Source organism: Pleurodeles waltl, chromosome 12, assembly GCF_031143425.1.
Source record: "Pleurodeles waltl isolate 20211129_DDA chromosome 12, aPleWal1.hap1.20221129, whole genome shotgun sequence".
Lineage (NCBI taxonomy): Eukaryota > Metazoa > Chordata > Amphibia > Caudata > Salamandridae > Pleurodeles > Pleurodeles waltl.
In genome coordinates this window covers 686,064,371-686,080,414 of record NC_090451.1, presented here as the reverse complement: position 1 = coordinate 686,080,414, position 16,044 = coordinate 686,064,371, and the positions used below count along the sequence as shown (strand labels likewise).

The window sequence follows — 16,044 nt, the reverse complement described above, 5'->3', positions numbered from 1 at the left end:
CATGAGGCTCCTGTAACAAGGAAGACTTGAAAAGCATTAGAAAAGACAACACACCTGGCTTTCAAGTGCCAATGCACGTAAACAGGAGGAATTCACAAATGCTGTTCACATGAAAAAAATTTTTTTTTTATCTTATTCAAGTCAATCAATGCAAGGGGAAAATCTGGCAAAAAATAATTGCACAATGCACATAAGCGATAGATAATTCAACGTGACACTGTGAATACTGAATGTAGTTTTCAGATACAAAATAGTCCCTCGTGCATTCCAATGGAAGCACTTCCAACAAGGCGGAATGAAACATCAAAAGCCAATGGGAAGGTTTGAGATGAAATACTATTCAGCACAGAGCCAAGGCGCATTTAAAGAACATTTTATCTAAAGGATTTGTAACAATACATCTTACAGGCAGCAACACTGTCAAAGGAGACCTAAAAAACCCACTTCCAAATGCCACAGAGGCTCAGGAGTTAAATGTACTATTTCCTGCCTCCGCCCCGCCCCTCCGCCCCGCACCTCTCTCCTACAACTGTCCCATGTTCAGCCCCCTATCCACCCCTTCCTCTTAATGTGCAGACAAGCCACGTTGATTTCTACTTCTAGACTAGGACACTCAAGGCAAGTCATCTTACAATGTGCCTTCTGTGCATTGGGTCATCTCTAGGCGCATAGGCGAGTTCAGAATGTGCATTAAGTGCTTGTGAGGCTTCCAGGGCAAACAGAGGACAAACAAGCAAGTGATTAATCTTGCATTTGTTTATTTAATGTGTAATTTTATACAAAATGCAGGTGAATTCACATATTTGTAGAGCACGAGAGGAGAGCTTGTAACTGTTCACAATTTATCACACTGTAGTATTTGGCGCAAATTCAGTCCAGGGAGAAAGGCCTGGTTGGGATTTTTTAGTGAAACCTTTTTAAAGTTGATGGTTAATATTTACTTTCAATTGCTTGTTTTTCAGTTTGCTAGTACGGTAACGCACATTTCAGTAACACATTTAACCTGGATTCGCTTTTAGATTAAATACACTTTTCAACATCTTAAGCTGTAAGATATACATTTTTAAATAGTACAAAAAACATACAACAAAAACTGAAATGCTACACCTCCCTTGAAGAAAAATACAAACTCGAACACGTGAAAAATGACAGCTACAAGTGTACAGAAAAAAAACGTATTAAACCAAAGAGAGATGCACGTAGAATCGAAGCCTTGTTTCAATGACTGGTTGGGGATATGTGGGACTGGTTGGGGATAATGCAACTTCAGATAACTCCAATATATCTAATAATTTGATAAAGGAGGGTAGCGACTATGGTAAGCGGTCTAGGTGATAAGAAGTCAAACGATTTGTGGTTGAACGTGGTTGGTAGTGGTACGCTATGTTGGTGACATTCTGCCACTGGTATGGCCTTGTAGCACTTCCTGATGGTAGGATACCTTCCCAGATGGTTTTGATGCTTCCACCAAACAGACTGGATCCCAGTTAGTTCTTATAAGTTACTGGTACTATGTTCTGGGCTTATTCTTGGTTCAGGGGCTGGGCCCTTTTCATTGCGTGAAAGGTGCCTAACTATCGTATCTGAGGATGAGGGTAACTGCTAATAGAGGCAAAGACCGACAAGGGATGAATGGCTTTTGTATGAAGAGATACTCATACCAGGGCTTTATCCGTCGCAGGAACTCTGGGATAAAATGTGTGAGGTGGCGGGGTGTACAGTGAGTGAAGAAAGAACGTGCAAAGGATCTAGAGGAACGAGAGGAGAGTTTTAAGTTAAGGTGAAAAAGATTCTGTAATTTACAGCAGGTACCGATGGACATTAGCATCCAGCACTAATGTCCAGATTTGCATTCACACGGCCCAAAAACGTAGAGTAACATCTTCACTAATAAAACACAGAATAATATCTTTTGTAATAGTAATATTGACAACAATAAAACCTCTTCAATAATACAATAATAAAAGGCATATAACATTTAGCATAAAAACAATGAACACCCTCTCTGGGTTCTGTCCTTATTTTCATGACCTTGCTTGATTTTGAAGTTCTAGCTTCCGTTTACTTCTCCCTTGAATGAATGGTGACAAACACCTACTTTTCCAAAGACATGGTTGAGTTTTGCTTACCGCTCTAAGTTCCATATGTACAAACACATTTTCCCATTGACACAGAATGGGAAAAACCCTTTGCTAAATCTGGCCCTAAATGCGTTGGACCATTTTTTGAGGGCCTCTGAGGGGTGGGAGCTAGAAGGCCACACAAGCGATGAAAGGCATAGTAATATTTAGCAAGACAACAGAATTTTGGTTGCTCCTGTGATCGTTGGAACCCTGGAATAATTTTAAGCTCGCAATGCGTCTGTGGCAAAAGTTAAGAGTGCACTGCAGTGGTGCTAGGCATCACCTGGCCATGCTTTGGCCTAGTTGGCAGCACTAACATTGCAGCACCCCAGAATGCTATTTTAAGTGCACTGCATCACAGCTCCCCAGTGCTGCCTCAAAGAACACCCTCTTGAGTCACTAGTCCTCCAAGGCACAAGGGGTGTCGCTAGCTTCTGCAATCCTGTGCGAGTTGTAATCCCAGTTGCACCCTGCACACGGAGAGCTAGTTTCATCAGCATCCACCCATCTATAATCTTTGGACTTGTCTCTACCAAGTACGTTATCAATGTTTTAATAAATGTGGAGAGCACTTGTTTGTTTTTGGCCTTGTCAGTGGGAGTAGCCCATGCCCTAAACAAGGGTGACTTATCTGTCCTCTACCATGGAGCCTATGAGCAACCTTGCTTTCTCCTGCCTTCCACAGTGTGACCCCATGTGACATTCAGATATGGTGATCTAACCAGGCATTTGTGTTTGAAAGGGCACACCGCCTGTGATTAGGAACAGGACCCCTACCAATGGCACACGTTACCCAAGATAGTGAAGTTGTAGGGGCCACCTGGTACTTCCCTTTTCATCAAACCACACAAGATGGCTCTGAATCTCAGAGACCTCCACCAAGCAAGACCTGAAATTAAGCACTAAGTGATGAACACAGCATTATTAAGTTAAAATAAAAGTTTGTGGTCAACTATGTTTGACGTGGTCACGGTTGATCCGTGTGCATAGGTTGCAACCAGCTCACATAAATATAAGTTTCAGAGGCAGGGGCACTACATGTGAGCTGTTGTAAGAATGTGAAAACCTTCATAATCCTATATTAAATTAGTGAAATGTATAATTGATTACAATAAAATATGCACAGCTTGTGTTTTAAAGCTTCACAAGGTAGACAATACAAAGATGAGTGGGAGAACATGCTTAGTATGGCAGGATCATGTCTGTCCAATGTTTCCTTGTTTTCTTAGAATGATTTTACGAAGCCCAAACATGTCATGATATGGCAGACACTGGAAGATGGAACCTGTGACCAGCCCATCTATGACTGGGCCAGTGGTCCTCAATGCAGTCATTTGGTAGCTGGCCATTCAGAAGTGGCCAGCACCTCAGAGAGATCCAGCCACCAGGACTGAACATCAGAGAAGTTCTTTCGGTCAAGAAACCCAACTCTTGACAGCAGCATTGCTGTTCACAAAATGAGAAGCATCCTACTTGAAAGTGTGGGGGGTCTAGTGTCTAAGAGTCGGACTCCTGTTAAAAAATAGCAATTCAGGCACAAAACAAGAGGCTTTTTTTGACAGTGGCTGAGGTCATGTTTCCAAGACAAGAAGTCCACTAAAAAAAACTAGAAGTTCACTCCCATAACATGAGGTGTCCACATCTAATTTTCAAACAGGGTAGTTCCTTCTGGAAAATATATATTTTGTACCTAAAACCAGTACTGTCCTGCTCGATAGTCAGTTCTTATTTGCAAGAACAGAGCCCCCACCGTCTACAAACTAGATGTCCACTCCCAAAACAAGAGGGATCCCAAACAAAAGAGGACATGGTCTTGTATCAATAACAGAAGTCTCATTCTAAAAACTGGAGTTCCACTCCAAACAAGAGGTGTCCCGATTAAGAGTGGCTGAGATCTTATATTTTAAGGTTAGAGACCTGCTCTAGAAATTGAAAATGCAACCCAATATGAAGCGGCACCATGACTGATACTGCACATGAACAGAGAACCTTCTCAAAATAGAATATTTTCCCACCCTTAAAAGGAGAAGTCACATGATTGATTGAAAACCAGGTCTCAGTTTCACGACCAGAGGCCCCCCGCTACAAGCGTGACATCCATCTCCAACAAACAAGAGCCAGGGGGCATGGTCTTGTTTCCAAGTTTTATGTCAACTCCCAAGATGTAGAGAGCGGAGATCACTTTTGGAAGATGCAGGAGTTACCACTACCTGGACAGAGACCTCCTCTGCATGAACGATGATGTTCTAGCCATCTCCTGAAGGCAGGTGGTGGCTTGTCTGCTAATATTAAAGGTACATGGTTTGGTTAATCAAAATAAATGCGAGTTATCAGCTGGCCCATTATTCGGGTCCTTGAGGAAAGCTTTTGGAGCAAGTCCCTGTCCCAGCAGGTCCCTGTCCCAGCAGGTCAAAGGTTATGTGTATGGAGGACCCCAGGAACTAGTCTCTGTCTCCCAGAAGGTGTGGTTGAACCATGGCATCGTCCTCCAGGTCGGACAGGCTATGTCGTCCTGTGTCCAGCCGGTGGGGGGCAGCGCTGGACGAGACCCTCCGCTGGAACTCTTCATGCATGCGGCTCTCTGCTTCTTCGTCGCTGGTCTCCAACGACTGACAGTGCTCGCCGTCCTCGTCCTCCGTTGAGGTGCCATCTGCAGAAGATATGAAAAGTGTGATGTAATAACAAGAATGGGCAGATATGGAGTGCATACCAGATGCTACTGTTATTCAATTCAATTGTACTCATTTTAAGAACCCTGAAATGTTAAGGCAGAACATGCCATGTCCTATCTCTGCAGCACAGGTTCAGCCCACTGGTCTATATGAGTGGGAGTGGCATGTGGGACCTGAAATAAGTGAGGCATCAGTAGATTAGGGCGAAACAAAAATCTGGCCATCGTGAGCATAGAAGTGATGGAAAAGATTAAAGGAAGCTATGGTAGAGTCGGGGGATGCAGGGTAGAAGGAGAAAAGCAGATGACGGATAACAGAACCTTAAGTAATCCCAAAAAGAAGACAGGGTGAGGGGGATGTGGGACCAGAACACCACCTCGCTCTAGGCAGGAGTGAGTGAAAGAATCAGATGAGAACCAGGGAGATGGAGAGAAATCCTGACAGAAGGAACACAGTGGCCAAACTTGTCATGTTAAATGGAAGCAAAGACTACAACTACCAGAATGCAATGCTTTGTGAAATGACAGTCTAGGACAAGGACAGTGTATCCGTCCACACTAAGTGCACACAGCAAGATCTCTCTACTTGTACAGAATACGCTAAAAGCATTATTATGGCTCCTTGAGTTATTTCTCTGCAAAAAGTTCTTTACAATTTGGAGCCATTAAAAAGGCATAATATTAAACAATTAACCTTTACAGCATGGAGGCAATGAGAAAGTGAACAATGGAAGCTTTGGGGAGAAAAATGTACCTCTTTTTATAAAGAGGAGTTTTACTGCACATACCTTTAAAAATAAACTCAATTAAAAGGGTATAAGACAGTCCCTTAAAGTATTGGAAGTCGCCCTTTAACTCACCTCTAAGTTTGTAACTGTAATAAAAAGGATTAACCACTAGATGGCAGCACCGGACAAGAAGAACATATTACCTCGGGAATGTAGATTAGAGGAAAGCACAAATGGTCGGTGTTTTTGAGGGTTAAAGGTCCTCTCACATAGGATGAGCACCGGAAGAGTATGGTCTCTCCCATGGTTTTCTGTTGTCTGTTGTCAAACATCTAGGGGGTTGGAGCAGCGGTATTTCACCACCTCAAACAATGTTAAATTGCTGTTTGTTACTGGAACTTTAAAGGAATGTGCAGTTTTTGGATGGAAATTTGGCAGCATTTGTAGGCATGTCTAAAGTAAACACAGGGCACCACACAATAGCAATTCAAAAATATAACTGGGATCAACACAGCAAAAACACTTCGAACAGAATGGAACACAACAACAACACTGCAATAATAATGCAAAAAGGAGGCAGAAAAAAACAATGCCAGAAAAAAGGAACACACTGCTACCACAATAAAATACAACGCAAAAAATGTGTGCAAATATTCGTTTCACAAGTTACCACCTCCACATAACTGCTTTCATAAAATAGTGTTAGAAAGTGTTTGAATAAAGTACTGCCTGACCTAGCGACCTTGAACTTTTGTGACTGTCCCTGTTACATGTCCTTGGTGTTATGTTACGCCGATGCAACGCGCCTTCAGTTGTTGTGTGTCTGGTCCTAGTACAGGAATACGTGGGATTATGCAGTACTGCCGCTGATGTGTGTCTCTCTGATGTGTCTCTGGTCCTAGTACAGGAATACGTGGGATTGTGTAGTACTGCCGCTGATGTGTGTCTGGTCCTAGTCCAGGAATACGTGGGATTATGCAGTACTGCCGCCGATGTGTGTCTGGTCCTAGTACAGGAGTACAGGAATACGTGGGATTGTGTAGTACTACCAGCGATGTGCGTCTCTCTGGTCCTAGTGCAGGAATACATGGGATTGTGTAGTACTGCCGCCGATGTGTGTCTGGTCCTAGTACAGGAATACGTGGGATTATGCAGTACTGCCGCCGATGTGTGTCTGGTCCTAGTACAGGAATACGTGGGATTGTGTAGGACTGCCGCTGATGTGTGCCTCTCTGGTCCTAGTACAGGAATAAGTGGGATTGTGTAGGACTGCCGCCAATGTGTGTCTGGTCCTAGTACAGGAATACGTGGGATTGTGGAGTACTGCCGCCGATGTGTGTCTGGTCCTAGTACAGGAATACATGGGATTGTGTAGTACTGCCGCCAATGTGTGTCTCTCTGGGCCTAGTACAGGAATATGTGGGATTGTGTAGTACTGCCGACAATGTGTTTCTCTCTGGTCCTAGTACAGGAATACGTGGGATTGTGTAGTATTGCCATCGATGTGTGTCTGGTCCTAGTACAGGTATACAGGGGATTGTGTAGTATTGCCGCCGATGTGTGTCTCTCTGGGCCTAGTACAGGAATATGTGGGATTGTGTAGTACTGCCGACAATGTGTTTCTCTCTGGTCCTAGTACAGGAATACGTGGGATTGTGTAGTATTGCTGCCAATGTGTGTCTGGTCTTAGTACTACACAATCCCACGTATTCCTGTACTAAGACCAGAGAGACACACATCGGTGGCAGTACTACACAATCCCACGTATTCCTGTACTGCCACCGATGTGTGTCTCTCTGGTCATAGTACAGGAATACGTGGGATTGTATAATATTGCCATCGATGTGTGTCTGGTCCTAGTACAGGTATACAGGGGATTGTGTAGTATTGCCGCCGATGTGTGTCTGGTCCTAGTACAGGAATACGTGGGATTGTGTAGTACTGCCACCGATGTGTATCTCGCTGGTCCTAGTACAGGAATACGTGGGGTTGTGCAGTACTGCCGCCGATGTGTGTCTCTCTGGTCCTAGTACAGGAACACGTTACTGCTGCTGATGTGTCTCTCTCTGGTCCTAGTACAGGAATACGTGGAATTTTGTAGTATTGCCGCCGATGTGTCTCTCTCTGATCCTAGTACAGGAATATATGGGATTGTGCAATACTGCCGCCGATGTGTGTCTGGTCCTAGTACAGGAATACATGGGATTATGCAGTACTGCCGCCGATGTGTCTCTCTCTGATGTGTCTCTGGTCCTAGTACAGGAATACGTGGGATTGTGTAGTACTGCTGCCGATGTGTGTCTGGTCCTAGTACAGGAATACGTGGGATTATGCAGTACTGCCACCGATGTGTGTCTGGTCCTAGTACAGGAATACGTGGGATTGTGTAGGACTGCCGCTGATGTGTGCCTCTCTGGTCCTCGTACAGGAATAAGTGGGATTGTGTAGGACTGCCGCCGATGTGTGTCTGGTCCTAGTACAGGAATACGTGGGATTGTGGAGTACTGCCGCCGATGTGTGTCTGGTCCCAGTACAGGAATATGGGGGATTGTGTAGGACTGCCGCTGATGTGTGTCTCTCTGGTCCTAGTACAGGGATACGTGGGATTGTGTAGTACTGCCACCGATGTGTGTCTGGTACTAGTACAGGAATACGTGTGATTGTGTAGTATTGCCGCCGATGTGTGTCTCGCTGGTCCTAGTACAGGAATACGTGGGATTGTGCAGTACTGCCGCCGATGTTCGTCTCTCTGGTCCTAGTACAGGAACACGTTACTGCCGCTGATGTGTGTGTCTCTCTGGTCCTAGTACACGAATACGTGGATTGTGTAGTACTGCCGCCGATGTGTCTCTCTCTGGTCCTAGTACAGGAATACGTGGGATTGTGTAGTACTGCCGCCGATGTGTGTCTTGCTGGTCCTAGTACAGGAATACGTGGGATTGTGTAGTAGTGTCGCCGATGTGGGTCTGGTCCTAGTACAGGAATACATGGGATTGTGTAGTATGGCCGCTGATGTGTGTCTCGCTGGTCCTAGTACAGGAATACGTGGGATTGTGCAGTACTGCCGCCGATGTGCGTCTCTCTGGTCCTAGTACAGGAACACGTTACTGCCGCTGATGTGTGTGTCTCTCTGGTCCTAGTACACGAATACGTGGATTGTGTAGTATTGCCGCCGATGTGTCTCTCTCTGGTCCTAGTACAGGAATACGTGGGATTGTGTAGTACTGCCGCCGATGTGTGTCTGGTCCTAGTACAGGAATACGTGGGATTATGCAGTACTGCCGCCGATGTGTGTCTCTCTGGTCCTAGTCTCGGAATACGCGGGATTGTGCAGTACTGCCACCGATGTGTGTCTGGTCCTAGGACAGGAATACGTGGGACTGTGTAGTACTACCACCGATGTGCGTCTCTCTGGTCCTGGTACAGGAATACGTGGGATTGTTTAGTACTGCCGCCGATGTGTGTCTCTCTGGCCCTAGTACAGGAATACATGGGATTGTGTAGTACTGCCGCCGATGTGTGTCTCTCTGGTCCTAGTACGGGAATACGTGGGATTGTGTAGTACTGCCACCGATGTGCGTCTGGTACTAGTACAGGAATACGTGTGATTGTGTAGTATTGCCGCCGATGTGTGTCTCGCTGGTCCTAGTACAGGAATACGTGGGATTGTGCAGTACTGCCGCCGATGTGCGTCTCTCTGGTCCTAGTACAGGAACACGTTACTGCCGCTGATGTGTGTGTCTCTCTGGTCCTAGTACACGAATACGTGGATTGTGTAGTATTGCCGCAGATGTGTCTCTCTCTGGTCCTAGTACAGGAATACGTGGGATTGTGTAGTACTGCCGCCGATGTGTGTCTTGCTGGTCCTAGTACAGGAATACGTGGGATTGTGTAGTATTGCCGCCGATATGTGTCTGGTCCTAGTACAGGAATACATGGGATTGTGTAGTATGGCCGCCGATGTGTCTCTCGCTGGTCCTAGTACAGGAATACGTGGGATTGTGCAGTACTGCCGCCGATGTGCGTCTCTCTGGTCCTAGTACAGGAACACGTTACTGCCGCTGATGTGTGTGTCTCTCTGGTCCTAGTACACGAATACGTGGATTGTGTAGCATTGCCGCCGATGTGTCTCTCTCTGGTCCTAGTACAGGAATACGTGGGATTGTGTAGTACTGCCGCCGATGTGTGTCTGGTCCTAGTACAGGAATACGTGGGATTATGCAGTACTGCCGCCGATGTGTGTCTCTCTGGTCCTAGTCTCGGAATACGCGGGATTGTGCAGTACTGCCACCGATGTGTGTCTGGTCCTAGTACAGGAATACGTGGGACTGTGTAGTACTACCACCGATGTGCGTCTCTCTGGTCCTAGTACAGGAATACGTGGGATTGTTTAGTACTGCCGCCGATGTGTGTCTCTCTGGCCCTAGTACAGGAATACATGGGATTGTGTAGTACTGCCGCCGATGCGTGTCTCTCTGGTCCTAGTACAGGAATACATGGGATTGTGTAGGACTGCCGCCGATGTGTGTCTGGTCCTAGTACAGGAATACGTGGGATTGACGTAGGCGTACCCATGGACCTTTCGCCTGCCACTCCTGCAAACGTATCTTCCACCACGCAACTACCATGACCACCAGCCCACGCGCCATCAACCACCTCAAATGCATCCTGGTCAACGCTCGATCCGTCCACAAGCACGCCGTTGAACTCTGGGACCTCCTGGACTCCACAGCACCGGACGTCGCCTTCATCACGGAGACCTGGATGAACGCCTCTTCGGCCCCAGACATCGCCATAGCCATCCCCGAAGGCTACAAGATTCCCAGGAAAGACCGCACCAACCAAGTAGGAGGAGGAATCGCCATCGTCTTCAAAGACTCCATCAGGGTCACCACCTCCACCGAAGACACCCCCCTCGCCGCAGAACACCTGCATTTCCAGATTCGCACCGACCCCAGGACCACCCTCAGAGGATCCCTCATCTACCGTCCCCCCGGACCGCGCGCCCCTTTCAGCGACTCCATCACCGACTTCGTCTCCCCGCACGCCCTCTCCTCGCCGGACTACATCCTCCTAGGCGACCTCAACTTCCATCTGGAACACAACAACGACCCCAACACCACCACCCTGCTCGACAACCTGGCCAACCTCGGCCTTAAGCAACTGGTGAACACCCCCACCCACATCGCCGGACACACGCTTGGCCCCATCTTCTCCGCCAGCAAACACGTCTCCTTCAGCCACGCCTCCGCTCTACACTGGACCGACCACAGCTGTGTCCCCTTCACATTCCGACGCGAGACCCGCCACCTCCGCACTCAACCCATCCCTCGTCGACAGTGGAACAAAATCCCCGAAGAACAGCTCTTCTCCGCGCTCACCGTCAACCAACCTACCCTCACCACCGACGACCCCAACGACGCAGCCCTCAGCCTCACGAACTGGATCACCAACTGCGCAGACAACCTTGCTCCCCTCAGACGCACGCATCGACAGGCCAACACCAAAAAACCTCTCTGGTTCTCTGACACCCTTAGAACAACCTACAAGATGGCATGAAGGACGTCGCAGATTGGATGAGGCTCAGCCGTCTAAAACTGAACTCAGACAAAACGGAAGTCCTCATCCTCGGCAACACCCCAACCGCATGGGACGACTCCTGGTGGCCCACGGCCCTTGGCACCGCACCAACCCCCTCAGACCACGCCCGCAACCTCGGCTTCATCTTGGACCCTCTGCTCACCATGACCAAACAAGTCAACGCCGTGTCCTCCTCCTGCTTCCTCACCCTCCGCATGCTCCGCAAGATCTTCCGCTGGATCCCCACCGACACCAGAAAAAATGTGACCCACGTCCTAGTCACTAGCCGCCTGGACTACGGCAACACCCTTTATGCTGGGACCACCGCAAAACTCCAAAAACGTCTGCAACTTATTCAAAACGCCTCCACCCACCTCATCCTCGACGTACCCCGCAACAGCCAAATCTCCGCACACCTGAGACACCTGTATTGGCTCCCAGTCGGCAAAAGGATCACTTTCCGACTTCTCACCCACGCACACAAAGCCCTCCACGACAAGGGACCTGAATACCTCAACCGACGCCTCAGCTTCTACGTCCCCACCCGTCTCCTCCGTTCCACCGGCCTCACGCTCGCTGCCGTCCCTCGCATCCGCCGCTCCACGGCGGGTGGGAGGTCTTTCTCCTACCTGGCAGCCAAGACCTGGAACACCCTCCCCACCAGCCTCAGGACCACCCCGCATTCCGGAGACTCCTCAAGACCTGGCTCTTCGAGCAGCAGTAACCCCCTTCCCCCTAGCGCCTTGAGACCCGCACGGGTGAGTAGCGCGCTTTATAAATGTTAATGATTTGATTTGATTTGATTTGATTGTGTAGGACTGCCGCTGATGTGTGTGTCTCTCTGGTCCTGGTACAGGAATAAGTGGGATTGTGTAGTACTGCTGCTGATGTGTGTCTGGTCCTAGTACAGGAATACGTGGGATTGTGTAGGACTGCCGCCGATGTATGTCTTTCTGGTCCTAGTACAGGAATACGTGGGATTGTGCAGTACTGCCGCCGATGTGTATCACTCTGGTCCTAGCACAGGAATAAGTGGGATTGTGTAGTACTGCCACCGATGTGTGTCTGTTCCTAGCACAGGAATACATGGGATTGTGTAGTACTGCCGCCGATGTGTGTCTGGTCCTAGTACAGGAATATGGGGGATTGTGTAGTACTGCCGCCGATGTGTGTCTGGTTCTAGTACAGTAATACATGGGATTATGTAGTACTGCTGCCAAAGCGTGTCTTTCTGGTCCTAGTACAGGGATACGTGGGATTGTGCAGTACTGCCGCCGATGTGTGTGTCTCTGGTCCTAGTACAGGAATACGTTACTGCCGCCGATGTGTGTCTCTCTGGTCCTAGTACAGGAAGACGTGGGATTGTGTAGTATTGCCGCCGATGTCTCTCTCTCTGGTCCTAGTACAGGAATTCGTGGGATTGTGTAGTACTGCTGCCGATGTGTGGTTGGTCCTAGTACATGAATATGTGGGATTATGTAGCACTGCGGCCGATGTGTGTCTCTCTGGTCCTAGTACAGGACTACGTGGGATTGTGTAGTACTGCTGCCAATGTGTGTCTCTCTGGTCCTAGTACAGGAATACGTAGGATTGTGTAGGACTGCCGCCGATGTGTGTCTGGTCCTAGTACAGGAATACGTGGAATTGTGTAGGATTCCCGCTGATGTGTGTCTCTCTGGTCCTAGTACAGGAATTCGTGGGATTGTGTAGTACTGCTGCCGATGTGTGTCTGGTCCTAGTACAGGAATACGTGGGATTGTGCAGTACTGTCGCCGATGTGTGTCTTTCTGGTCCTAGTACAGGAATACAGGGGATTGTGCAGTACTGCCACTGATGTGTGGTTGGTCCTAGTACATGAATATGTGGGATGATGTAGCACTGCGGCCGATGTGTGTCTCTCTGGTCCTAGTACAGGACTACGTGGGATTGTGTAGTACTGCTGCCAATGTGTGTCTCTCTGGTCCTAGTACAGGAATACGTAGGATTGTGTAGGACTGCCGCCGATGTGTGTCTGGTCCTAGTACAGGAATACGTGGAATTGTGTAGGATTCCCGCTGATGTGTCTCTCTGGGCCTAATACAGGAATAAGTGGGATTGTGTAGTACTACTGCCGATGTGTGTTTGGTTCTAGTACAGGAATACGTGGGATTGTGTAGTACTGCCGCCGATGTGTGTCTGGTTCTAGTACAGGAATACGTGGGAATGTGTAGTACTGCTGCCAATGTGTGTCTGGTCCTACTACAGGAATATGCGGGATTGTGTAGTACCGCCGCTGATGTGTGTCTTTCTGGTCCTATTACAGGACTACGTGGGATTGTGTAGGACTGCTGCTGATGTGTGTCTCTCTGGTCCTAGTACAGGAATAAGTGGGATTGTGTAGGACTGCCGCTGATGTGTGACTCCCTGGTCCTAGTACAGGAAGAAGTGGGATTGTGTAGTGCTGCCGACGATGTGTGTCTGGTCCTAGTACAGGAATACGTGGGATTGTGTAGTACTGCTGCCGATGTGTGTCTGGTCGTAGTACAGGAATAGGTGGGATTGTGTAGTACTGCCGCCAATGTGTATCCCTCTGGTCCTAGCACAGGAATACGTGGGATTGTGTAGTACTGCTGCCGATGTGTGTCTGGTCCTACTACAGGAATATGCGGGATTGTGTAGGACTGCCGCCGATGTGTGTCTCTCTGGTCCTGGTACAGGAATACGTGGGACTGTGTAGTACTGCTGCCGATGTGTATCCCTCTGGTCCTAGTACAGGAATACGTGGGATTGTGTAGTACTGCCGCCAATGTGTCTCTCTGGTCCTAGTACAGGAATACGTGGGATTGTGTAGTACTGCTGCCGATGTGTGTCTGGTCCTACTACAGGAATATGCGGGATTGTGTAGGACTGCCGCCGATGTGTGTCTCTCTGGTCCTGGTACAGGAATACGTGGGACTGTGTAGTACTGCTGCCGATGTGTATCCCTCTGGTCCTAGTACAGGAATACGTGGGATTGTGTAGTACTGCCGCCAATGTGTCTCTCTGGTCCTAGTACAGGAATAAGTGGGATTGTGTAGGACTGCTGCCGATGTGTGTCTGGTCCTAGTAAAGGAATACGTGGGATTGTGGAGTACTGCCACCGATGTGTGTCTGCTCCTAGTACAGGAATACATGGGATTGTGTTGTACTGCCGCCGATGTGTGTCTTGTCCTAGTACATGAATACGTGGGATTGTGTAGTACTGCCACCGGTGTATGTCTGCTCCTAGTACAGGAATACGTGGGATTGGGTAGTACTGCCACCGATGTATGTCTGGTCCTAGTACAGGAATACGTGGGATTGTGTAGTACTGCCGCCGATGTGTGTCTGGTCCTAGTACAGGAATACATGGGATTGTGTAGTACTGCCGCTGATGTGTGTCTGGTCCTAGTACAGGAACAAGTGGGGGTCCCGCAGGTTACGACTGAGGTAACTAGCATTGTGTGTAGGTCGCAATTGTTGAATGGCTGGGTGTACTGCAGGCCATTTCTGAGGTGTACTGGAAGAGCTGCCTGTTGCCCTAGCATTGGAATAGCTGGCGATGCTGCAGGTCTGGAGTGCGGTGTACCGCCAGAGCTGTGAAGGCGCCTCAGTGATGGAATAGCCAGGGCGCTATATATCAAGAAAGGTGCAGAGCTGCGAGCTTATGTCTCAATACTGGAATAACTTGCTCTTGGGCAGAAGACCTTTCAGCCTGAGTCTTGGAACATCTGTGATGTTGCAGGTTATGAACGAATTTAATTGGCAGAGCAGCATGTGAGTCCCAGTACTGTTATAGGAGGGAGGGGTGGGTGCCAATATGGCCTGAGATGCACTGACAGAGATGTATGTAGGTTATAGCAAATGAAAAGTAAATGACATTGCAGGTCAGGATTAAGGTGACCTGGCAAACCTATTTCTGGGACCCATCTTCTGGAATGGTGGGTGTGATCGAGGTCAGGCCTGGGGAGATTTGGTAGAGAAGAATGCTTGTCCCATTTCATCAGGGACACTGGATTATGCGATCCTGTGGCATTTTCCACATAATTGTAGATTTGCCACTTTTGTCAAATAATCCATCATCTGCATGCGGAGAGCTCCAGTCACGCTCCTGTAACTGGGGCGGAGACTGGAAGGCGTTCCAACATTGCAGCGGATGTTGCAGCGGTGTGAGCGGCTGAACTCGCTCGCTGTACGGATCCATGGTGAATCAGTGATGCAGGAAGAAACCAGCCCGCAACCTTGCGGTAGCAACAGACGTAAAGCCGCATAGCGTGCGGAGACCGGCTTGTGTGGCCAGAGGCGTTCCGCAGGCCTCGCATTGCTACCCATCCTCTCTGAGGCCGTAGAAGAGAGCCGAGTGCAGCAGAGATTGCAAGGAGAAACGCTGGCGGGGGGAGAGTGCATAACAGTTCGGCAGAGGCTGGCTATCCACTACCGAGCACACCTGTGCTTTGAATCGAATTGAAAAGCCGAGGCAGTATGGTATTGCCGGCGCATTGCGAAGTGCTGGATATCTGAGTGGCGCTTCAGCGTGGATATAAGTCCACATTGCTTATAGAGGTATTTCACTTGATCTTGGAAACTGGTAAGTGACTAATAATGGATACAGCCATTCGATATGGAAGGGACCTGTTTCCAAGACGCACCTGAGGACTGCTGCGCAGCAAGTACCGCTTCAGCCCGCCTCCATTACTCTGCCTTGCCACGTACATCTATACTAATTGGACTCCAATGTAAAACTTAACTCACGGGTTCTGTTTCCTAGGAGCGCTCGATGATTTCTAGCGCCTCTTGAGTTTGCCCTCCATGCCCTGCTAAGCGTATATTGGCTGGGCTCCAATTCAAAAACTTTAACAAACAGGACTTTATGATCCGCGTGATTGCGGAGATGCTTTGCGGTTCAAGTTCTGCATGGTAGGCCCCATGGAAAACCACTAACCAT

The 16,044-nt window shown here is 48.4% G+C and overlaps 1 protein-coding gene across 7 annotated transcripts in view; it reads right to left on the bottom strand.

The window, feature by feature from the left end:
• Window positions 1-741: 741 nt before the first annotated feature.
• The window catches only part of LOC138268737 (low density lipoprotein receptor adapter protein 1-B-like), a 55,571-nt gene continuing 40,268 nt past the window's right edge, over window positions 742-16,044 (bottom strand). For all 7 annotated transcript variants that reach the window (XM_069218714.1, XM_069218708.1, XM_069218709.1 and 4 more), the window contains exon 3: window positions 742-4,773. In XM_069218714.1, coding sequence (XP_069074815.1) covers window positions 4,689-4,773 — 85 coding nt within the window. In that variant the 3' untranslated portion in view covers window positions 742-4,688. The remainder of the gene's footprint in view (window positions 4,774-16,044) is intronic.